Below are 25,711 nucleotides of genomic sequence, written 5' to 3' on the forward strand. Positions count from 1 at the left end.
GCGGGGCCGGGCGAGCAGTGTAACCGGGCCAGGGCGGACGTGGAGAGCCTCGGCCCAGCCATGCTGGACTTCGCCATCTTCGCCATCACCTTCGTGCTGCTGCTGGTGGGCGCCGTGCTTTACCTCTACCCGGTGAGCGCCGCCGCCTCCCCCCGCCCGGCCCGGGGTTGCGGCCCGCAGCGCGCTGCAGGAGCCCGGCCTGGGGGGTGGGGCACGCGGAGGCCCAAGTAGCCCCTCAGGCAGGACCTTTGCAGGGGAAAAGCCACCAGTTACCACATGTTTTTCCTTTAAAGGAGAACCCGTCCTTTAAAGTTTGTCGATACGTGTTTAAAGTTTGTTGGCGATCCTGTCATACGTTCTTGCCGCCCACTTTTGGGTTGCGGTGCACAGTTTGAGAAACACTGATCCAGCCTCAAAGCAGAACCGTCCCCACCTGTTCCTGGGGGGCGATTTCCATCATCCAGCAGCTCTTTTATCAACTTGTAGTGAGCCTTGTGTGTGGATGCCCACGGTTGGAACAGAGCCCCATGTCCAGGTGTCCGCAGTGAGAGTGCTGACCCTGCACAACCGCACAGGTGCTTTTCTTCAAAGCAGTGATCCTCAGCCAGGCTGCCGCCACACCCCAGGATGGCTTGAGATCATGTCAAGGCTGCTGTGGGGTGCCACACAGTGTTAGTACTGTTCGGGGCTCAAACGTGCGTCACAAGGTCACGCCAGAGGTTGCAAATAGAAAGTCATAATATGGTAAACTTGCTGAACTGTTGTGGTCTTGCCCAAGTTCTTTGCAAGAGGAGAATAGCTTTATTATTTTTCCTGAAGCCAACAAGCAGGGACCAGGAACTGGCGTTTTCCAAGAGGGCCAGGAGCCTGATAGTTGGGAATCACTGCTTTAAAGAGATGAGTAATCCTAGCTAATTCTGCGGGACTGGACCCATGCTGGGAGTTAAGCACCATCCCCATGTCTGGGGATGGTGCATCCTGCCTGGTTTTGTATAGAAATACATAAATATTGTTTTATAATATTATATAGTATACAACAATGTCATGCATTGGTGGTGAGCTGCACTTTTGATCATGGGTGACTGATGCCTCCTGATCCTGGAGGGTCACCAACAGCCCATCACCGACTGGGAGGGTTCACCAGGGGCCGATCACCAACAGGGGGTCCCCCTGTGGCCAATCAGCGCTGGCAGAAGTGCCAGCAGCAGACCCGGAAGTGCCACTGGCGCTTCTCTTGATGCCCCCACATTCTCCAGGAGGGGTGGCAACAGCCATTGCTGCTCCACTCCCCGGCCGGCGAGGGCCAATCTCAGGAGGGCACATTCCCCCCCCATGCATTGCCTAATCTTGAGGCAAAGAGAAGAAGATTTTCACTACAAATGTGGCTTTACTGGTCATGTCTACATGAGCAGTGGACTGCATAGTTGTTACTGCATGGTACTATACCCGTAGTTTTTTTTTAGATGCTACTGCACAGTAGCTCATCACTTCTTCCCAGTAGCATCGAGTCACAGCACCTGCTAGTGCTACTGTACAGTAGCGTCTCGTGTAGATGCACCCACTGTGTGGCAAATACTACCATCTCTTTTCTGGCAGCTACAGTTAAAAATGTGTAAATCAAACTTTGCTGTCCTTTGCTGAAAACTCATACTTCTTAACTAGTTTTAAGTAAGTAAAACTGACCCTAAAATTAGTATAGATGGGAAAGCAAATGAACCCCTGATAAGTTAAATGTAATTCCCTCTGCTCCTTAGCTCAAGTGGTAGAAACTAAGTATAATAATAGGGAAGGAGAGCTCCAATTGCTGACGTATACGCATGGACTCTTATGAGAAGAAACAATTATGGCTTATTGTAAGATTTGTTCAGCGCAAGCTTGGAAGTTTATACAACAATCTTTTAAACTACTGTAAAAAGTTTGGAGCAGCAGGCCAACAGGTGCTAAAATGTGAGTCTTACAAGGTTCATGCAAAACTCTGAGGAGTGTTTTTCTTTTTCCTTAGGCTTCTAGGCAAGCTTTGGATATCCCGGGAATGGCTCCAACAGATGAGAAGTAAGTGGCTTCCTGCTTCATTTTCCTTATATTTTGCCTTTGCTGTTGATTCTGCTCATAAAAGTAAATTTTGGTTTTTGTTCCTTCAGAGATGGCAACCTGCCAGACATCATAACCAGTGGCAGCCTGCATGAGTTCTTGGTGATTTTGCATGAGAAGTATGGCCCAATTGTTTCTTTTTGGTTTGGAAGACGCCTTGTGGTCAGTCTGGGATCAGCTGATCTCTTGAAGCAGCACATTAACCCCAATAGGATATGTAAGTTTAATTTGCTTTCTCTTAGTTGCATTTCTGTTCACTGTGGTCCAGCTAAAATCAGTGAGAGCTTTGGCACAACCATCCATTGGAGTCAAAATTCACTCTCAGTGTTTATGAGGATAAGAGTAAGTTGGAACTATAATAGTGGTTTAAGCTTCTGGTACTGTTCGTAGATGAAAATGGTTGTCACTGAAAAATCACTCTTATTGACTGGCTCTTACAAAATGAGGGAGATGCTGAAAGGGGAACTCTGGGGCTGGTAGGGATCACTCATGGAGTTTGCAAGGACCAGTCTTACAGCTAATCTGAATCAAAATTAAAGAATGACTTTGGTACACAAAGAAACACCTTACTGAAATTTGCTGAGGTCTCAAAGTTGAAAGGTATGAATAATGCAGAAAAGGTTTAGAATATGAGAGAAATAATTGGACCTAAAGGAGTGGAGTAATACAATTGAAACAGAGGAGGAGAAAGACTTGGTTATGTTTGATAATCAGCATTATGTCTATGAACTCTTACTAAGATGCAGCCATGAAAATGCAAATGTTATCACAGGATTTATCAGGGGAGTGTATTTGTAGTAGGGAAAGGGAAGTATTAGTGCCATTGTACAGGACCCTTGAGAGAGTTCACCTAGAATGTTGTGTATGGTTCCAATTACCAAGTTCAGGAAAAATTAATTAAAATTGGAACAGGTGGAGAGGAGAACTACTAGGATAATCAAGGGCATGGAGATCTAGTCTTTAAGAGACTAGAAGGATTTGGTTATAAATGCAGCAGAACTATGAAGACCAGCAAAGGCAAATACCTATTTAAATTGAAGAAGGTTGTTGGTACAAAAGCAAATATGTATAAATTGGCCATAAATAAGTTTGGGCTGGAAATGGAAAGATTTCCAGTCATCCAAGTGGTGAGGTTCTGGAGCAGCTTTCCAATCAGAGTAGTGGGAGCAAAAAGCCTTTAACTAATTTTAAGTTTAGGGAAGGTGATTAAGTGATGCAGTTGCTTCCACCAGCAGGGGACAGTACTTGATTACCCAGGATGTCCTGTGTTCCTTGGAACATTTTTTTTTTTTATCTTTTCTCCCCAATTTTGAAATGAAAGTTTGGATTCTAGATCAAGATTCTGCAGCTAATCCCCTTACCCCTGGCCTGTGAAATGCACAGGGCCTAGAGCTAGTTGAAAAACCCATACCGGCACCTGAATGTGATTGTCTGGGCTACAACCTAGAGCAGACATGGGGTAAGGTGGAGGAGCTTTGTGCCACCTGTGCTGAACTCCCCCTGAAGCAAGGTGAAGAAAGTCAGTCAGTTGCACATGCCTCTCCCTAATGCTAAGACATCTCCAGAAATTTAAATTTGCTTGAAAAATATGACCTGTTCCCTAATTTTTTAAATCCTGTAGTCACATCTTAGACAGAAATGGAACCTGTCATTTGAATAATTACAAGACCATTTGTGTACCTTTTCTTGCAGTTGAGAATAAAGGACAGGGTAGCCTTAAACTGTTGGTTGATCACTTAATAAAAGATTGGCTTGTAGTTTTAGTCCAGGCTTGATGCTAGTGGTGTCTCATAGGGCAATTCTCTGGGGCAGTGAGGCAATCCTAGTCCACACTGAGGTTGCTAAGGGTGTCAAACACACAAATCCTATTGACGTGCAATGGAAGTGAGGTGTTTTTAGCTCCCTTATGCTCCTTTGGAAATCCCAGCCCCAATGCTGTGCTGTGAGGTAGAGGCAGGATCTGTTTCCATTTCCCTGTGTCATGCTTGTTTGCATGGGGCTGGGAGCAGATGTCACAGACCATTGTTGTGCATTTTATGGCTAGCAGCTGTTACGATGATGGTGAACTCAGGCTCGCTTCAGTGAGGAGGCCTGCTGGTATCCTGATGTGGTGTTTGTCCTGTTGCTGCCAGTCCCATCCAACATTTATAGTCCACTGCAAAGCTTTCCTATTTGCATGAGTGTCAGGAGAGGATGCAGGCAGGTGAGGCTTTTAGGACCCTTTTGGAGGGCATGAGTTTAGATTTGGTTCCTGGATGCTGTTCTGCTCTGTGTTTGGTTTACAGTCAGTGACAGTGGGTGATTTCCTGCTCCTGGATAATCTTTTCTGTCAACTTTGTTTATAATTACTTTGCCGGATACGTAGTGCATGAGAGAGTGTTCACTCATGTGCTGCCTCTCTGCTGCCTGCGTTCAAATTGAATTATGTTGATGTAAGTCAATAGTGGGAGCTCTGACCCGCTGAAGCCCCAGTTGAGGCTGGCTTACAGAGAGAGAGAGAGAGAGTAGGAGAGCTCAATACTTATAGTTTGGCCAGGCAGTTATAATGGGTGCTGACAAGATGCTGTAGAGATATCTTTAAGATACACTCCTTCCATCTTTGTAAGCGGTTCTGTTTGTCTGCAGGTAACAGCTAGGAACAGTGGATTAAAAAGCCGATCCCAAATCCATTGAAACCTGTAAAAAGGCTCCCTATAAATTTCAGTGGCCTTTAGACATGGCAAAAGAAAATATAGGTGGGGTAAAAGCAAAGATTTCTTGAGACCTCCAGGGAAACATCAGAAGTCATGTCAACTGAGCTTTTACAAGCGAAAGGTGATGAGGTATGGAGAGTGTGCTACAGGGACCAATCTTGCTAGAGCAGGAAGTTTGACAGAGTGCTTAAATGGGTCCTTTCTATCTCTAGCCTCTAGAATTCAAAGAATCCTTGATGTCAGGGATTTAATCATTTTCATATATAAATGGTACCCAGGATTGCTGACATTTTGGGGTCTTTTGCTTGTGGGTATGTGAACAAGGCAGGCACTTTAACATGTTTAACTGAGAGTTCTGTGCAAGATTAAGGCAGAATAAAAGCTCATCAATGACAGTGGTGGTGCATATTACCAGGTCAAGGACTTATCAACCTCACTGCTGTGAAGAATATCAAAAATACTTGGTGAGAGGGTATAGCTTGCCAAAATTAAACTTATAGCAGCACATGCACACACCCTGGGCTGATTTTTACTAAAATGGGAAAGAAAGACAAACTTGGATGTAGTACACTGCCTGTGACCTGATAATACTTTTTTTTGGAGGGTTTTGTTTTCTTTACTGTTTCCCTTACACCTATTAAAAATGTAAAACTCCAAATATAATGGTATAGTCCAGGTTTTCTTCTTCAAAATGCTTATGTCTGATTAAATCTGCAGTAACATCTTGGCCACATTCCATGAACCCATCTATCATTCTAATTGGTTAGTAGTGTGCTGGTTGTTTAAACACTATTTGACCCATCAGTAGAGCATCATGGAGTGATTGACAGTAGCAAAAGCCACACAATGGCAAAACACTTTGCAAAAGAGATTCAGCAGAGAAATAATGACTTTTCTGCTTTCTATATATGTAGAGTTTATTTGCTTCTATATATCTGATCGTCCAAGTTTGTTCATGGTACCCAGTATTTGAGATGCAGGGCAAGAGAGACTTTCAAAATATATTGCCGAGATGTGCCGGAGAGAGAGAAGAAGAAACGTCATGGTCCAGTAAATAAGGTCTTGCCCTGGGATTTGAGAGATTCTATTCCTGGCTCTGCTGCTGCCTTGCTACATGATCATGCCCAAATCCCATCACTTCAATGTGTCTGTTTTTTCCTTCCACCATTTCTGTCTTGTCTGCTTACATTATAAGCTCTTTGGGGGCAGGGACTGTCCTGTGCTATGTGCATATTTCCAGCACGCCCCCATAACTTTAGTTAAAAACTCCAGACACTATTAAGGCCTGGTACACTAATAGAGCATTGTACTCTCATTGACAATTTTGGGGGGTCTGAACTATGTGGAACAGCAGAGGCTTGGAGATCTGTGGAAGCCTCATATTTCTACTCAAGCAATGTTGTCTAAGTATAGAGGAGTCCTAGGATGCACTAGAAATGATTTTGGGAGCAGGAGCAGTAGAAGTGTTAAGAGGGTAGTACTTGTAACTGCCCCTCTTCCCTACTCCTCGCATCTTCCCAAGGATTGGGAGGGTCCCAGGCTAGAGAAGGTGTGGGCTGTTCCCATCCTTCCATTCCCTCAAGGACTCCAGCACATGGGGCAAAGACCCCTGTCCAATTCACACTCTAGAGATCGTAGAGTGAGAGGAGCCAGTGGGAAGCAGCTAATGGCTGCTTCTTCCTTTCCTACTGTCTGTGGGAGGGGCAGGAGCAGCTGCTCCCCTTGCCTTCCCCAGACCTGGTAACCTTGGTTTCTGGAAAGCATGGAAGCCTTTCCCCACATCTCTGCTCCTCCTGATCCCTGGGATCTGTTAAGCTGGAGGAAAGTATACAAGAATTTATTCTCCCAGGAGAAACTCTTCTGAGACTGACTTCTGCTCCTCCCCACATCTGTTCTGGTTACACATATTCCAGACTCTTTTTTTGATTTCTTTTTTCCCCTTGATTGCAGCGGATCCTTTTGAAATGATACTCAAATCCTTGTTGAGATACCAGTCCGGCCTGAGTGGTGATGCAGGAGAGAGCCACCTGAGGAAAAAGCTGTATGAAAATGGTGTGACTAAGTCCTTGCAGAGTAACTTTGCTGTCATCCAAAAGGTGAAGGACTGAATCTGAGGGTCTGCAAGTCCCACTTGCCCTAGGAGAGTGGCAATTAGTGGATTGTAGTGGAAACATGAAGAGGGGTGGTATTGGGGTGAAGTAGCAGAGTAAAGGTTGGTGGTGGAACCATAACCATGTCCAAATTTTTAGGTTTTGGGGTTTTTTTTAATTACAGAGTTTTCACTTTCTGAGGTTTTTTTTTTGTTGTGTAGAGGCAGTGGATTTCACTTATAAGCTTGATTTCTGTCTTCTCTCCCTTAGTTCTCAAAAAATACCATTTTTGCTTCACAATATGCCCATTCTTTATGAAACAGGGGTGTTTGTTTTGTTTACTCTAAAGTTATTTGGATAAATCACTATTAAAAGAAGTCTTTCAGAGATGAGGGTGAGGAAGGGTAGAAGGAGGTATTAATATTTCACTGGGTAATGCTTATAGGCCACATCATATTTAAAGTGGCTTCTCCCAGAGTGTTGTTAGCAAAATGGCTTTTTTAGAGTGTAATTACTAGACATTCCTGAGCAGGCCTGACATGCCCTAAAAGTCACTGGAATCTGGATTGTTTGTGAAGGGACAGACACACAGGTGCATCTCACCTTTCCATTTTAAGTTAGAATAGGGGAATAGTTGAACACACTTCTATAAAAATGCTTTCAAGTGTTCAGAGTTAGAAAACTGAAGAAATCCTGCTTTTCCTTCATCTTTCAGTTACGGTTGTCTTTGTTACTATAGCAATGGAAGGTAACACCTTTTAAAGCGAAGCAGTGGCAGTGTCTGCCAATCTGTTTAAATATAGTACAAAAATATCTTTTTGGTGGCATTGGCTCATTGCATTCAGGGTAAAGCAAGGCATGTGGCTAAAATAATTTCAGGACCTCAGAGGCAACCAGGGATACTGGAACATGTGATTTCTAGTAGCTCTGGAGTGCAACAGAGATCATCCACAGATGCAGAGCTTTTCTGTTGACTTGCCATGGCAGCCCAGTAAGGCGGCATCCCCACGAGCAGGAATGTGCAGTTTGTGGTGCTTCAAAGGATTTTGAGGTGCCACAAAAACGTATGTGGCACACGTGAATTGGTTCCCCAAAATTAGATACTGGGAATTCCTGGTACCAAAAAAACAAAGACAAAAAAAAACACCAAAAAAAAAACCGGGGCAGAAAACAGCAGTGTGGTACATGTGGTGGCAGCATGCATTGCCTGAAACCAGAACCTGGCCAGCGAGAGCCACCCTCCAGCTGCCAACCAGGCTCCATGTACACGGAACACCACTGCTGTAGCCCCAGGAGGTTCTCACCCCAGGTAAGGCTGCTGGGACCAGCCCAGGTGCTGGCCTCAAGCTCCCCTACCCCTCCTGGGGAAATCTACCACAGAGTAGAGTGCGTGTGCAGGAGCATGGCTGGGGACAACTAAATATGCACCACTGCTATTTGTCCCTGAGGAAATGCATGTTCCTGCTTGTGGGGATGTGCCCTAATAGTGCATGTTATTAACACCAGACCAGAAGTATCAAATGGCTTAAGAGTTCCTGGCCAGTTAGAAAGGGAACAAGAGTCAAAGAAAGAAAAATCTGTAAGGGAAAAAACTTGCAACAGCCAAGGAATCTTGGGCTGAAATTTATTTTAGTTTGAGTTAATAAAAGAAAGCCCCAGGAAGAAAGTAAGTTTGAGTTGCATCTGGTATGTGTGAACTGGGTGGGAACACCTCCTCTTGCAGCTTTATTTGGATTGTGGAGACCCACGCACTTTTATGATTTCTTTCCTTTCAGCTGTCAGAAGAGTTGTTAGCAAAATGGTTGTCCTTTCCCGAGTCTCAACACGTGCCTCTTTGCCAGCACATGCTGGGTTTTGCCATGAAATCTGTTACACAGACAGCAATGGGCAGTTACTTTGAAGATGATCAGGAAGTAATTCAGTTCCGCAGGAACCATGATGCGGTAAGTCTGGGGAAAAGCCAAGGATCTCTTCCTAAGCCCTGTTCCCATTCCTCTTATAAGTTGATAGTCAGTGCATAGCCATCATCACCATGCAAGAGTATGAGATGCTGGAACAGAAGCCTTCATCTTGCATGTTCAAGTTATGAGGTTCAGATTAGAGCAGGTATACTCTTTTTCTTGTTCTAACTGTTTTTGTCAGGAAAAAAAGAAACAGGTAATAAATGCAATAAAATTTGCATATGGCAGAGGTTCTCTTAAGGCTGGGGTTTCCTAAAGAGCCTGCAGGAATTAGGCAGTCAAATCCCATTGATATTAAGTGACATCTGTTTTTTCTGAATGCCGTTAAACTCCCTTGAAACCTCCATGTTAACTAACATGGCTAGTTGCTTTGGCCAGAAAGCAGATGGTTCCCCAGAGGGAAATTCAGTGGGAGAATAATGGTGACCCTTTTAAAACAAACATTTGCAGCTCATCTTTAAAATTGGTCTTGTGCCCTGGTGTGCTTTATATGAAAGGCTAGATAGATAAACAAGGCCTAAAATAATGTTTTTTTTCTTCTTTTTTTTTTTATATCATAAATATTAGGAATGTTGACAGGTTCCTGTAGTAGTGCTTCAGTCACTTGGACTGGGGCTGTGAGTTAAGCTATTCAGATCCCAGCCAGTGACTTAAAGGTTTCCCACTTAGAGTTTGCATGTTCTCATCTCCTCCAGCTCCCTCCTCATTGTGGGAGAGCTCAGTGACCTGTTTCATCTTAGCTCAGTATTAGCAGCACTCAGCAAAACTGTTGCAAACATAGTAGCCCATGTGACTCTGTCTGTACTTACAAATTAAGTTTCCTGTTTAGACCTACTTTGAAGAAGTAGAATTTTCTTTATTTTATGTATGTGAAAAAATAAGTTAGGCAGGACTTCATGTAGTCTGACTAGAAAGAGTAACTCTGTCCCTCTTTCAGATTTGGGCTGAAATTGGGAAGGGTTTCTTGGATGGGTCACTTGACAAAAGCGCTACCAGAAAAAAGCAGTATGAAAATGGTAAGTTGTTCCACCCCTTGCATGTCAACGCTTCAATAGTTAGCATGGTGAGATTCCCAGTATCCAAAAATATCTCCCTGCATGCTTCTCCTGCAAATGGAGGTGTACAAGGTAAGTGGAACTGTCCTATGTGTCTGTGTTTCCAAGAGGAGAGGGTGTAGCCAGACTGGGAAGAGCTACAGCAAAGTCAGTTGCTCCTGCCTGTGTTCAGTTAATCAAATAACTTTATTGAAGGCAGGAACATATGCTTCTGCCACAGCCACTTCCTGATCTGGCTCCACAAGAGTTGCATAGGGCAGTTCCACCTAGTTGTCATGGTTGTGGCATCACCTTGTTTGAGAATCACTGAGGTAAGCTGTAGCAGTACAGAAGGGGGTCTACCAGGGTGCCACCAAATTCAAAAACGTTGTGGAGGGATGCTTTGAATTAGGGATACACTGATAGAGAACTTTTGGGCTGATACTGATGGCCAATTTTTAAGGAGCCATATTGGCCGATACTGATCCGTTTCCAATATGCAGCTGGGTAGCATGGAGAGCAGTGTCGGGCTCGTAAGTCTGTTGTGGGGGGAGGGGGGCCCCTGTGGTGAGGGAGGAAGTAGGGCTGGGGCAGGGCATGGGATGGAGCTCTGAGCAGCTCAGCCCGGGGGGGCAGCTTTTGCCTCTGTGTGCACTCCAAGAGGGCATGGGGGGGTATACCCCCAGAACTGCACAGGGTGGGGTGGGGCAGGCTGCCTCTGCAGGCTGGGTCAGGGTGGCACCAGGCTCTTCTTGGCAGGGCGCTGGGCAGGGCTGCACTTGGGGCAGGCAGTGGCAGCAGCACTGGGAGGCGGCTATGTGGGGGGCTGCAGCCATCCCAAAATTCACCATAGCCCCCCCACCAGTAAGAGACCAGTGCTGCCCCAGCCTTCCCTCTCCCCATGCACAGATCTGGGGACACCCCACCACCTCCTTTGTCTGGGCTCTGGGCCGCCATCCAGGTCACCTGTGTCTGGGTCTGTGAGAGCCCCAGGTTCTGTAATAGAATCTTACTTGTGTTTTTGAAGCTTTAATGGAGATGGAATTGGTCTTAAAGAAAGTCATAAAGGAGCGGCGGGACAGGAGCTTCCACCGGCATATCTTCATTGACTCCTTACTGCAAGGGAACCTGAGTGACAAGCAGGTCTGAACAGCTGTTGTGTAATTAAATACTGATGGAGTTTTGCTAGATCAGTTGCTAATTGCATCTTAGCATTTGATTAATTTAATTGGCTATCTTGCATCTCATTCCATCTAGCCTCTACTAACATTATATTTTTGGTAGCTTTCCATTCCGCTGCTTTAGTATTAATCATCTGCCTTCGCTTAAGAAATGTTATAGTGGCAGTACTGTAGAGAGTTTTGTTCTTTTTTCCCATGCTGCATTTCATGCTCCCTGGGTTAAGGTGGTTTTGAATGGAGGATGTGATTTTACATTCTGTAATGTTTTCTCTGACTTGTCTGAATCAGATTTTATTTCCTAGATCCTAGAAGACACAATGATATTCTCCCTGGCAGGATGTGTAATCACTGCTAATTGTAAGTAAAAAACATGGATAGCCCTCTACTCTTTCCAAAGCAGGTTTAGGGGCTGAGCTGTATCAAAAATAGGACAGCCAGATGAATGTTTTTCTGTGCTAAAGAAAAGCAACATTTCTCCTACCTTTACTTCTCTACTGGAAATGTATTTAGGCAGGTATTTTTATAGCAGTGTTGATGACACTGCTGTATGAGGGGCATTTTTTTAGAAGAGTACTGACACAGCTTTGCAGTAAGTAGATTGAAGCTAATCTGTTATTGACAGCCCTCCCAGCAATACAGTGAGCGTTAAAATTTCCTGCTGCCATTTTTCACTTAGACTCTAAGCTTATCCAGCTAATTCTAAATTCAGTGAAACACACCAAAAGATGAAGCCCACAAAGATCATGACCAGAAATAGACTTCATTGCTCTGTGTGGATTTATAGCTGCTTGCTGATGTTTGACTGGATGCTTCAGATTCCCCTCTGGGGTACATGTGTTAACACTTTTTTAAAAGAGTTACTTGGTATTCAGATAAGGATTACGAGGAAAGCAAACATAAATAGAAACCAAATGGAAAGCTTCTATTTGTGCATAATGTCAATTCATAGGGGAATTATTCTAAACTAAAGCTATGGAACTATGAAAACCAAAGTCATCTGCTTAGCAAATCATAAAATCATGGGAAAAATAGGACTGGATGGCACCTCAGGAGGTCATCTAAGTTAGTCCGTTGCTCAAAATACAAAAATATCCTAGATAAATATTGATGTAAACTATACTTAAACTTCTAATGACAGAGATTCCTCAGCCTCTCTACATAATCTGTTCCAGTACTTAACCACTCTCACAATTAGGAAGTTCTTCCTAATATCCAACTTGGAATCTTGAAAGAAAGTGTCTTGTGTTCGAGGGTACTAAAGCAAAACTCACCTGAAGAGAATGTCTTGACATGGTGATATGGAAGGACAGGATTTTTTCCAGAGTTTTTAGCTGTTTGTTTTTTCTCAAAGGATCTCCATACAACTCAGTGAACGGACAAGTTGGAACAATAGAGTGTCTGCTAGTTGTTTACTTTGACTTGGGAAAAACCACATTGTGTGTGCATATTTCATATTTGGATTATTTTTTCCTAATTACATTATTGAAGAAGTCTGCAACACATCATAAATAATCTATTAACTGATACATGAAGAACCCAATCCAGAGTAACTGAGAGAAGGAGTTATACACATTTTTTTTTCTCCTGTCCCATCCTTTGTCATTTGATTCCCTTTTTTAACATTAAGATTCACTTGGAAAAGGAATTGCCTTGTTGCTGTTGCTGCCTGCTTTCCCTCAGACCTGCATCAGGGAACGTAACTTAAATTCCTTCCTTGACTGGTAATAAGATTTCTGCTGAGGGAAGTACTAAACTGGTGACTGTTCAGCCACTCTGGCCACATCGCTTCCTAGCCAGCATTTCTCAGCTGTGCTCTGAGCCCTCTGTACCAGAGGTTGCTCCCTTCATCTCTGCTACAGGCTCCTTAGGGGCCTTTTAACAGAATATAGCCTGTCTATTTTACGCTGAGGGCTGGCCCTCATATTGAATGATGGTATGGTGTAGTTGAGCCAGGTTCCTAAGACTGGGGAAAGAGCAGCTGTAGGGAGTATCTGACCCTTCCTAAGAGCACCTGGTTCCTTTCCTGTCTGTTAAACTGCACTCCAGGCCCTTCAGATGACTGTTCCCTTCTTGATTGGCTGTTGTCTCATCACAACAGGAAAAGGAATATTCAACGGGTATCCCTTGTTAGCAGGAACTGTCTGAAATAATTCTATTTGTCATGGAATAGTTAAAGCTTGCAAGGCAAATTTGATGCCATTACATCTTATATTTCATAAGGATGTTACCCTTTCATGTTTGTGTTTTGTGTATTTTCCCTGTGACTCTTCACTGTCTTAGCTGATTAAAACTGGAGTTACAGAGATAAGGAATACTGGACTTGATTTGTCTCCCTTAAAGAGTGATGTCTGCTGAGTCAGCACTTCCATTATTTCTTTCCTAGTGTGCACCTGGGCAGTTTATTTCCTGACTACCTCAGAAGAAATCCAGAAGAACCTCTATAAGGAGATAGACCAAGTTTTGGGGAAGGGCCCAGTTACACTTGAGAAAATTGAGCAGCTCAGGTATGTTCATTTTAAGAGTGGGAGAGGCACCTGAGCTGATCAAGGTGTTGCTATGGCAGTGGTTCTCAGCCTTTTTAGACTTAAGGCACCCCACAATAGACTCAAGGCACCCTTTAGAAAATGCAGCTCTTAGCTTTCACTCATTTTTTACTACAGAAAAAATAAGAGAGCAAAACAAACTCTGAAAGACCACAGCTGGCCAGAATGTTTTTAATGCTATGGATTCTTATTTGAAATATCTGGGTTTATCTTGTGAATCATGTTTGTGCACCTAACGGTACCAACATTAAGTGGCATCCTTGACATGAACTGAAGGCACCCCGTGTGCTGCTGCACCATGGTTGAGAATTACTGGAGTATGGTCCCACATGCTGTAAGATGATTCCCAGGCTGGCCAATGAACTGAGGCCAATGATGAGTGTGTTTTCTAATGACCTCTAGGGACCTTGTCAATATTTGCTCAAGAAAACTGACTGGAGTAAATAAGTACATTTCCCTTTACTTCATTTCAATCTGGATTGGGTCCCATGACAAGACTCCTTGTGGTGGTCTCGGAACAGAAAGCTGTGGACAGCATACATGACCAGAAAGTTCAGGGCAAGTGATTAGGCGATGATACCTTTTTCTGTAGGCATTGGACTCATCCTGTGGAATGCTGTAGAGAATATGTTCCTGTGGGGGATTCAAAACACCTATGTCGGAACCTGAGTGTTTAGATAATTCCCCTAGAAACTTCTGTCTTTCAACATTGACTGTGTGTTTGTTATTTGTGATGCAGGAGCGCTGCAAGTCCTCTGCCCTAGTGTGCTCAGTGCAGCATACCTGCATGGGACTCTGACTAATTCTTACTGAGCCAGTGCATTGCTGAGCTGAAACTGCTGGTGCCTTCCAAAGTGTGTGTGGTTGGGAGTACAACTGAAGCCCTCCCTCCACAGCCCTTCCTCCTCCCCCAGTGCCTCTTGCTTTCTCTGCATAGATCCTGGGACTTCTCATAGATAAGGGAAAGTGTCTGATGTATGCTGGAAGCAATTTGGGACCAGACCATAATCCTGGATGCACAGGGTTCACCAGTTGATGTAGCCTTCCTCAGAGCAGCACTGCCTATTTTTGAAAAAGGGTTATTGGTATAGCCTTGTGCTTGCAGGTACTGCCGACAGGTGCTGTGTGAGACTGTGCGGACAGCAAAGCTTACTCCAGTTGCTGCACGGCTGCAGGAGCTGGAGGGAAGAGTTGACCAACATGTTATCCCCAAAGAGGTATGACATAGCTATGAGCTCACACCCAGACTCCTTGGTTGATTTTTGTCCTTTTCACGTCCAAAGGGGGACCAGTTACAGTAAGTAGTGATTACTGTCACAGTGATTATTATTCTAGCAAAGTTTACTCAGAGCTGGCTCTAATATCTGTCTATTTAAGCTGGGAGCCTAGAATGTGCTTTTCCCTTTTCCTCAATGCGAGGGCCATTACAGAGCCCTGTGTGAACTTGCATGTGGTAGTTAGTTATAATGCTCCTCCATGCTGATATTTGGAGGGATCCCAGGGTTCAGGTATGTGTAGAAGATTGGAATTTAGGCCTGGCCTCTCATGCAGAGTAGCATCTTACTGTGCATAGTCATACATGAGTTCCGGTGAGATTTAATTACTTACCAAGTAAGGGCCTGAGCTGAAGCCCACAGAAGTGGATAGGAGTGGGGCAATGAAGCATGCTCCATGGTATTACTGAGGATGAATAAGGGTAGCAGAACTGGGCCCTTAAGTTATAAAATGCTAGTTTGCAAGCATTGCTGCATTCCTAACTGGCAGTAGAGTCCAACTGAAGTCAGGGGCAGCAGAATAAGGCCTGGTGCTGTTCCATTGACTTCACTGAAGTTGCATGAGCTAATAAGAAGTGTAACTTGATCTAGGAAGACTAACCCACATAAAGGAATAGGATTTGCCCTGTGGACTGTAAGCCTTGAGGTCAGGGATGCCAGTTTATATTGGTCAGTAAAATATCATTTACAACCAGGTAATGAATAAATAATAACAAAAAGCCCCAACGTCATTTGGAATCCACAAATGGCTGACATGCGCAAAGGCAGATTCTGCTTTTGAGTAGTCATCTGTCGTTGAGACCTGTATTTATAAGTGGTTGGATTAAACGGGGCTGGCAAAGGGTTCCATTTCATTTATACTGAGCTGCCCCCTGCTCCTTAATTTTAAGATGGTTTTGAGTAGGTTCATTATAAAATGGAAATATGCTGGCTTGTATTTATATTGAGAGGCCCTTTGGAATTGGCTTTGTCCTGATCTTTAAATCTCTTCATATGATTGAAACCTGACTGTTTTATAACATGGAGGAAAGAGAAGATATAGATGAAGCAGGTTTCATCTGCACATTCTGAACATAGGACTTACCAAGAAGAGTGGAGCCAAATAGTTCCTCTGTCCCCTAAAGCCCACAAAAAAGGCAGCTGGAGTTTGGGCTTGGCATTTAATGTGTCAGGATTAAAACACGTGGGGACAGTTAAAGTCCCTCTGAAAACGTATGCAATTTATTGGAGATTGAGAGCCTTAATATAAGTTGTGCTGCCTTTTTTAACAATCCTGTAGGGGATATCTTTGTCTGTCAGGGACAGGGTTTGCTAGTAAATGTAAAAACACATTGAATAATTTATCCTTTTTATATTGTTAGTTTGGACTTTTCTGTAAGGGTTGCCCATTGTGTAAAGGTAACTTTCTGGAATATTAAATACAAACACTGACTTGGGTGCCTCTTCTGTTTCAGACTCTTGTGCTCTATGCACTAGGGGTGGTGCTCCAGGACAGCTCAGCTTGGCCATCACCTTACAAGTATGCAACCCCAGGAACATTTATTACTGTTTGCTTTCTTTCTTTTCTTCCTTCCCCTTTTGGGTCCTGCTTGGATGAGCATCTGAGTAGGCTTTCAGAGCTGCCTTAAGCACCCTATTGTAGTGAAATAGAGGCCTCCAGAAGATCTCTTCAGGTCTTTGTGTTTGTCTCCAAGCACAGGATTTTGGTTAATTCCAAATATAATCTGACCAGGCTACACACTTGTGTTCACCGTGGGTGTTGAGGAGGTGGAAAGCAGATTTCCCCCCATATCTCTATCTGCAAATTCACAGACTTTCGACAGCAAATGCTGTGTGATTTTATTTTTCAGGTTTGCTGTGAAAGGGAAGCCATGATTAAAATGGAATTGGAATCGCTATTCACTACTATAAAACAATGGCTCACAGGACGAAATGTCAGTCAAAGATTTCTGTCTTTAAGAGGAAGGAAACTATCTCATTATTTCCACCCAGGAACACTAAAGAGAGGATTCTGCTCTGAAAAAACTGAATTCCAGAAGGGGGGAAATTGCTGTAGTTTGCTTTGGCCCCCCGTTGGTAGTTTTTAATGCTGGTCTAATGTAGCCTGGGCAGGAGAGAATGTAGGTCAGCTATTCTATTTGGAAGGGAAAGACAGTAAAGCTTGTGGGAGAACAAATTACACTAAGGGATCCATTCTGCCTCTTAGCCATCCGTATTGCTTCAGGAGAAAGGGGACCATGCAGAGGCCTTCTGTTTTAGCAGCATCATGCTAGCTATGGCCCCTAAGAGCTGGAGGGGATCACACACCAGAATGGGAGCTGGGAAATAGTAAAGAGTGCATTAGGATCTGGGGATTCATGTAGAAGAAGGAGGACAAGGCCTACTGCCAGATATTCAATGGCTGCAGTTATGGCTAGAGACCTACCAAAATTGCAATTTTTGCAGAAATCATAAGATCCAGCATTGCCTGTGAAGGCTTAGGCCTGGAGCCAAGCTTTGAAGTGTAATGGAAAGATTCTAATATGCAGTAAAACAGGACTGCCTTCAAGTCACAGAATGGCACATTTTCTGTAATATAATCACTCATGTTTTAAACTGCCGTACATTTTATTAGTCTCCTTTCAGTTAGTTGATTATGAGAATTTCATTTTAACTAAAGCCTGTACATGTGAGTTGTTCCCTGAGAGGCTCTGACAACCCAATGCTGAAGCAAGCTCTTCTCATTCAAATGAATCATCAGTTCTCACACCCACACACCCACCCACACCCACACCCACACCCACACACACACACACCCACCCACCAGCTGCTGGCAATGGAAAGTGAGGGGCAATGAAAGCAGCGGAGAAGGAAGGATGAGGGAGAAATTAAACTGTGTGTACTTCCTGAAAACTGGATTAGCCTCAGTTTGTCTTAAGTGTATGTATACACATACACACAGGAAGTATCAATGCTTGTTTTGCCTTTTATAGATTTGATCCAGACAGATTTCATGATGAATCCGCCATGAAAAACCTTTCCCTGCTGGGTTTCTCAGGAAGTCAAGAATGCCCAGAGCTGAGGTAGATAAAAGAAAAATGTGCATGTGTGGTGGTGAAAAGGAGGGAAGAGCCATGTCAGCCTGTTCCTGTTAAATTCTGCCATCTCTGCTGATCCAATCTGTCAGGGCTGGCAATGATGACTTGACAGATTTATCTCATGGTGTGTTTTGTTACTCCTTCCCCCTAGGTTTGCTTATATGGTGGCTACAGTGTTGCTGAGTGTGCTGGTCAGGAAACTGTACCTGCATCCTGTGAAAGAGCAAGTCACAGAGTCCAAATATGAGCTGGTCACCTCACCAAAGGAGGAGGCATGGATAATTGTGTCCAAGAGGAAGCAAGGCAAGGAGTAGGAAAGATTGTGCTTCAGAAAGACACCCTCCAGCATCATGTCACCATTTTAATGTCATTATTTTGTTACCTTCCATTTTCTAACTCAGCAGCCCCTTGTTATTTTTTTCTAACTCAGAAAACTGTCACATTAAAGTAGAAATCATTTTTATGCCTTTTGGAGATGTGATTTTTTAAGAATGGATCTCTAGCCATTTTCTGTGGAGGAAGCAGCATAAACTTCCTGAGTTATCTATAAGAACTGCCCTTTGCATCAGATTTGTGCTTCAGCTTAGTCCAGTCTCTGCTGGATAGTACCAAAACTGGATGCCTCAGAGGAAGTGTAAAGCTTTCTAATGTAATACTACTATGGGGAACTTTTAATCCTGATCTCAGCTTCAGGCCCTAAAGGCATGAAGATTGAGCCTTTCTCTTCCATATTTTATTCAAATTAGCATTTTCCCTTTCTGTGAGTTACAGTTATAACAATATCTCTTGGCCTTTTGATAGGTTTTGGGAGAGTGTGACTATGGGTGTGAGCAATAAAATGAGAGAGGTATTTCATACCACTGTTACATCCCTTACTGTGCAATCCTGCTGGCGTGGGGCATAAATGAATGGACAGTGTAGATGTGTGCTTGTCAAACTGGAGTAAGGAAACTGGTATGGATCTAACAAAATAGCTATGGCATTTTTAATGAACTTAAGACAGGGAATGTCCATCTGGCAGATGTTGAAATCAGTGTCCAATTTAATCGGTATCAGGAATGATGTAAGATGTGCGACGAGTGTACGGAGTTAGGTCACTGTGAGACTGGCAGAGCCAAGCGGGGAAGTGGAAAGTGCTGATTTTATAGTGCTGGGATTGATGCTCTACTTAACTGGAGAAGCCATTAAACCATCTTCCTCCTCCCAAACATTGGCAGCCAAGACAGCACCAAGCATAGCAAGATCATGCGGTCTCTCCACTCCTTCATTTCTCATTGTCTGAATACAGTGGTTCCCAGCATTTCTCTCTCTTAGAGCCCTTTGAGGTAACATTCAGTTTCTTTCTTGATTGTCTAAGTGTGCAGATTTGGTCATCTGTGTAGTTGCCCAAGTGCCAAAAATGTCACTTATGAACCCAGACTAGAAACATATACTGGTAGGACAATGACAGCACATTCCTGCTTTTTGCCCCCAACAGCTCAGTGACTAGGGTACTCATCTGGGAAGCTGGAGGTCTGGGGTTTTTGGCCCTTCGCTTTTACCTGGGGAGGGAGGAGTTTGAACCTTGGTGTCTCTGACTTTGCAGCACAACATTCTAACGACTGTACTGCAGGTTAGTTATTATCCAGTCCATGCTCTATTCCTTTTGAAGCTGGCCTTTTGGGAAGCTGTGGGGTGGAGAGAGAGGCAGCCAGAGGACCTGTGGATCAATATGGTGGCTGCTGGCCTGGAAGAGAAGGGGTTCTGGGTATTACCTGGGGTCCTTGCTCCCAGTGAGGTAAAAGCTTATACCTGCCACTGTCCTCCATCCATTTTCTTCCAATAACTATGTTAGCAACTCATTTTCAGAAGGAGTTCCAAAGGAGGGCCTAACGACTGACCTATGGCATGGTGGCTAGAGTACTGTCCTGGGAAGTCAGGGAAACTCGGGTCCAAAGTCCTTCTGGGCAAAGGGAGCCCAAGAGCTCCAGCTTCCCAGGTGACTACCCTAGCCACTGTGCTATGGGGACAAAAGAGGAACACTCACCTCCTTTTCTGTTCCTGAGTCTCAGTTTGGTAGTCATGGATTTTGGCACCTGGGGGCATCTGAGGCTGCACCCACAAAGAACACACATGTGTGTAATGCTTACTTTGGTGTGCTCCCAGTCCATACAAACATGTAGGTGCACAGTCATCCCACATGCACACAGGAATGCTGACCTGTGGGTATGTGGCATTTTTGGCACGTAGACAACCAAAATTGCCATGTAGACTAAATCTGGACACTTGTCCAACCAAGAAGGGAATAGAATGTCACCCTTGGTATATGTTTCCAGAAGGGTACACCTCACCCTCTGCTGGATGCAGCTATTGTCATTTCTTCTTATTTTATGTTGAACTATAGGGTTGCTGCACCATGAACAGAGAGAGGCCTGGGCTCTTGTTACCCCAGTTATAAGTAACCATGTGGGTTGGCTGCTGATAATAGGCAGAAACAGGTCTACAGCCTTAGCTTTTATTTGCTTGCACTTCAGAAAACAAAAATAAGATAAATAAAAATTTATCTTCAAGTCTGTCTGGCTACCTGTGAGAGCACAACATAGATTCTCACCTGTACCAGCTAGGTAGGCTCTAGAGGTAGAGGATGGTGGCGCACAGATTGGCAGCAGGGCTTCTTGAATTTGCCAAGTTCTCTGAATTTCCCCCTCAGCCTATACTCAATATTTATAGATGGCTGATTCTAATAAATTACCTCTGATGTGGTTTTATTTCAGCTTTTTTGCATCACAAACATTTGGAACTCAACTGAATCAGATCTCTTGTGGACTTGGGAAGTGTCAATTAGTTGGGATTTGTATCCTTAGGAAAGTAAAACAGAGAGGTTATTATCTCCTTTTTTTCCCCATCGTGGAATGCTGAAGGTTGTTTTGTTTTTACAAATTAAATAAGCATCTTAACAAAAATATATCTATTATAGCAAAATAGTATCTAATACATCTGGTTATATCACTTGCTACTACTATTACTTTAAGATAAAGCTATGATACAGTATGTTTGGATTATTTACTGTAAGGTCTTCCCTTATAATGTCTCCTTTCAGACCTTGTGCTTTATTTAATTTAGGGGTGCACCGATAAAGATTTTTCTCGGCTGATACCAGTAACTGATTATACATAGATGAAACCACATCAGCCAATACAGATCTGATAACTTAATTTATAGGAATGTAGCCAGGCGGCATGGAGACCAGCTCCCTGCAGATAAGCCTGTGGAGGGAAAGGACAGATTGAGGCCCCCATGGTGAGGGAGGGAATGGGACGGGCTGGGAGCACTGCCCAGCCGGGGTGGTGAATGGGCCTGGGGCAGGGAGTAGGATAGAGCTATGGGTTGCTAATCTAGGGAATCAGTGCCCTGGCACTTAAAAATGGAGGTGGTGGTGCTTGAACTAAAGCTTGTCAAATGAGTTTTAGTTCAAGCGCCATCACCGCTATTATTTTTAAGAACAGGGATGCTTTTAACTTGAGCTGACCAGAGTGAGGGTGGATGTGTGCTGCCCACTCTGGGCTCAAGGTTTTCCATCCTGCTGTCTTTGCCCTGGGGGCCCCATGTCAGCCATGCATCCCCAGCCTGCCCAGCAACAGGAAGCGCAAGTCGCCACCCTGACTGATGCTGGGCGGGCAGGGGATGCACAGCCAGTGTGGGGCTGCTGAGGGAAAGATAGCAGATCAGAGAGCCCACAGCGGGCAGCCTGCATCTGCCCTGTGCACAAATCTGGGGGGCCACATGCCCCCTCATGCCACCTCCTCCTCAGGGGTGCACACAGCAGTGGGGAGCGCCCCCCTCCCCAGCCGTCCTCGCAGCTCTGTCCCACCTCCCTGCCCTGTCCCTAGGTTCCATTCACTGTTCTGGCTACACAGCCCCTCCAGTCCCTGCCCCACTCCCTCCCTTACTGTGGGGGTCTCGATCTGCACCCCACTACACTCCTTTCCTCCCCCACACCCTTTGCTTTCCACAGGCATACCTGCAGGGTGCTACTCCATGCTGCTCAACTGCATTCCTAGCCACATGCGTATGCAACTGCACACATGCAAGTGGTGTCTGGGGGCCATGGCCAGAAGGCATATTGTATTTATCAGTGACTTTATCAGCTACACCAGCCCAAAAAAAGCTGATAGCTGATAATGTTAATTTTCCTTTTATTAGTGCTGATCCAATATGCAATTGATATATTGGTGCATCTCTAACTTAATTGTATCTCTACTGGTTTAGTTAGACATGTTGATGGCTTCCTTTACGTTGCAGGCAAAGCTAGTTGTCACACCTGCAAAGGTTCACCTTACAGCCACTTGGAAACAGGCTTGGGGCCTTTTACTTAGCCACACTTCTGGAGCTTGGCCCAGGCCCCTTGAAAATGGCCAAGGCTGGCAACAGCTTTCAAACTGTGACCTTGGCCTGTAGTTACATATCCAAGCTGCATCTTGCAGTCAGTCCTTTGAAGAGCCAGAAGGGAAGAGAGGTGACGTCTACAGAGCCACCTCTACAGCGGGGACAGCTAGGTTGATGGAGCTGGATCTGGGTATCTTCCATTCTCTCCCCTCCCCGCCTCAGACAGTTCCTTTCCTCTCATAGGTTCCAAGTCAGGAAATGCTGCTTGTCTAAAGGGAATATATATATTTTTTTTATTGATGAATGCACAGTCACATGGGTGGCAAACTGGCTCCAGGGGCGCACCCAGAGGGTGGTGGTGGACGGGTCAATGTTGACCGGGGCGGGTGTGGGCAGTGGAGTCCCCCAGGACTTGGTTTTTGGGCCGGTGCTGTTCAACATCTTCATTAGCGACCCGGACGAGGGTGTGGAGAGCACCCTGTTCAAGTTTGCTGATGACACCAAGCTGTGGGGTAAAGTGAATACACCGGGAGGCAGGGACCGCATCCAGGCAGACCTGGATAGGTTGGAGAAGTGGCCGGATCTGAACAGGATGCGGTTCAACAAGGACAAGTGCAGGGTGCTGCACCTGGGGAGAGGGAACCAGCATTATGGTTATAGGTTAGGGGCTGACCCTCTCGGCAGCACAGAGGCAGAGAGGGATCTTGGAGTCAGGATTGACTCCAGGATGAATATGAGTCGCCAGTGAGATGAAGCAATAGGCAGAGCCAACTGCACCCTATCGTGCATCAATAGGGGCACCACTAACAGGTCCAGAGAGGTCTTGCTCCCCCTCTATGCGGCACTGGTCAGGCCGCAGCTGGAGTACTGTGTCCAGTTCTGGGCACCGCACTTCAAGAAGGATGTGGAGAACCTGGAGAGGGTCCAGAGGAGGCCAATCGTATGGTTGGGGGCCTCCGTGGCCAGTCCTATGAGGAGAGGCTGAGGGACCTGAATCTTTTCAGTCTCCGCAAGAGGAGACTGAGGGGGGATCTTGTGGCTGCCTACAACCTTATCAGGGGCCAGCAGCAGGGACTCAGGGAAAGTCTGTTCACCAGGGCCCCCCTTGGAGTCACCAGGAACAATGGCCACAAGCTGAGGGGGAATAGGTTTAGGTTAGCTATTAGGAAGAACTACTTCACTGTGAGGGGTGACCAGAGCCTGGAATAGGCTTCCCAGAGAGGTGGTGCTCTCACCTTCCCTGGAAATCTTCAAAAGGAGACTGGATAGGCACCTGGCTGGGGTCTTATGACCCCTCCCACCCCCGGTGTTCATTCCTGCCCATGGCAGGGGGTCGGACTCGATCTGTCTAGGTCCCTTCCGACTCATTGATTCTGTGATTTCTATGATTCTGTAGTGGCTGGTAGCAGTTTAAACAGTGTCAATTGTGACTCGCATGGGGTTAACATTTGATGGCAATTTTTAGACAAAGAAAATCCTGTCTTTGGGTCTAATGTGTCTGCTTTACTTTTGGTGAAGCTGATGAAATGAAAAGCTCCCTATTAGTTCGCTGGTGCAATCTCCTGATGAAATGGGAGAAAACTCAAGATCCCCGTGCAGTTCAGCCCATTGTACCTTTCACTCAAGTTGATTTTACAGCAAATTGCAAGAAAGCTCTGTTAATCTGACCTCCATTTAACTGAAGGTTGGTCGTCCCCAGACAACAGTGCACATTAAGCCTTGCTTCACTGCTTATGCAAAACTCCACTTCTTCCTGAAGGTTGCAGATGTTTCTGAAACCCTTTAGAAACACAAGTGTTGTACAGGACTTTATTTTAAAGTGTCCCCAGTGTACAGAAGGGTCAGAGTGGAGAAAAATTTATTTCTTCATCTGGAAACCTAGCAATATAATACTGTATAATACTGTACCTGTTAAGAACCTGTGTGGGAAAAGCTGATTTCCTTGTACAATTAGGTAGTTAAGGTTATCTTTTATATACTTGCACAGTGAGAATGATGTTTAAGATGCTAGGAAGCTCTTTCGAGAGTAATCGTTCAATAATATCACATTTCTGTTCAAGTAATTTCTCTGACCTCTGTTCCCTGAACTGGCAGAAGCTGTGTTGGTGTGCTGCCCATACACATTGGGCATGTCTGCACATTCATTAATGTAACATAATTATGACACATTAAGTCTAGTACCTGTAATAACCTGTACTAACTTAATGTGCTGTAATCAGTGTGACTGCGCATTAGTGCAGATGAACAGTTTTTAAGTGATGTTAATGTGCATTAAACTAAGTCTGCTTTGCATTAGCATAGTCTTTGCCAGCTGTGCTAATTCACAGTAGAATTAGTCTTCTGTGCATTAAGTGTCTTACGTAGACGTACCCACCCTGCTGCCCATGATGCTGATTCACATAATTTCAAACTGGGAGTAACTCAGGTCACTGTAAACTCTTAACCTGTCTATCTGGTGTTCAACCCAAAAGAGCCTCTGATTTTGGCTGGGGTTTAAAGCCATTACTGGCATACAAATAGACAACAGTATAGTTTCTAGGGTCAGGAAGGGACCTGAGCATATCATCGAGTCCGACCCCCTGCCACGGCAAGAAAGAGTACTGGGGTCAAACGACCCCAGCAAGGTTTACATCTAGCCTTCTCTTAAAGACCCCCAGGGTAGGAGCCAGCACCACTTCTCTTGGAAGTTGGTTCCAGATCCTAGCCGCCCTGACCGTGAAGTAGCGCCTCCTGATATCTAGCCTAAACCTACCCTCTGCCAGCTTGTGACCATTATTCCTGGTCACTCCTGGTAGTGCTTGGGGGAACAGGGACTTCCCCAATGCCTGCTGGTCCCCTCTAACTAGTTTGTAACAGGCCACTAGATTCCCCCTCAGCCTTCTCTTGTGGAGGCTGAACAGGTTCAGGTTCCATAGCCTCTCCTCATAGGGCCTGCCCTGCTGCCCCCTGATCATGCAAGTGGCCCTTCTCTGGACCCTCTTGAAGTGTGGCGCCCAGAATTGGATGCAGTACTCCAGCTGCGGCCTGACCAGCGCCGCATAGAGGGGGAGGATCACCTCCTTGGACCTGCTCAAGATGCATCTGTGGATGCATGACAAGGTGTGGTTGGCCTTCCTGACTGCATCCCCACACTGGTGGCCCATGTTCATCTTGGAGTCAATGATGACTCCAAGAACCTTTTCTGCCTCTGTACTGACAAGAAGGGAGTATACCAACCTGTAGGTATGGTGCCGGTTGTTCCTCCCCAGGTGCAGCACCTTGCACTTGTCGTTGTTGAATCCCATCCTATTCTCATCCGCCCACCCCTGTAACCTGTCTAGGTCCGATTGCAGCCTATTCCTCCCTTCTAGCGTGCCCACATCCCCCCACATCTTAGTGTCATCAGCAAATTTGAACAGGGTG

General features: G+C 45.0%; 1 protein-coding gene across 2 annotated transcripts; it reads left to right on the plus strand.

Moving 5' to 3' along the window:
* Positions 1-20,930, plus strand: CYP20A1 (cytochrome P450 family 20 subfamily A member 1). 2 transcript variants are annotated; one of them, XM_090044778.1, is made up of 13 exons: positions 1-132; positions 2,003-2,052; positions 2,142-2,308; positions 6,735-6,880; positions 8,650-8,817; positions 9,773-9,851; positions 10,897-11,012; positions 11,353-11,407; positions 13,434-13,554; positions 14,699-14,810; positions 16,322-16,386; positions 17,840-17,929; positions 18,096-20,927. In XM_090044778.1, exons 1-13 carry the CDS (start codon positions 61-63, stop codon positions 18,256-18,258), a joined length of 1,404 nt encoding a protein of 467 aa, XP_089900904.1. In that variant the 5' UTR covers positions 1-60; the 3' UTR covers positions 18,259-20,927. The 2 variants fall into 2 exon arrangements, with proteins under 2 accessions (XP_089900904.1, XP_089900905.1); XM_090044779.1 differs by having other exon boundaries at positions 28-105; positions 18,096-20,930.
* The last annotated feature ends 4,781 nt before the right edge of the window (positions 20,931-25,711 follow it).

Source organism: Crocodylus siamensis, chromosome 4 (genome assembly GCF_052110815.1).
Source record: "Crocodylus siamensis isolate JL-2025a chromosome 4, ASM5211081v1, whole genome shotgun sequence".
In the NCBI taxonomy this organism is placed as follows: domain Eukaryota; kingdom Metazoa; phylum Chordata; order Crocodylia; family Crocodylidae; genus Crocodylus; species Crocodylus siamensis.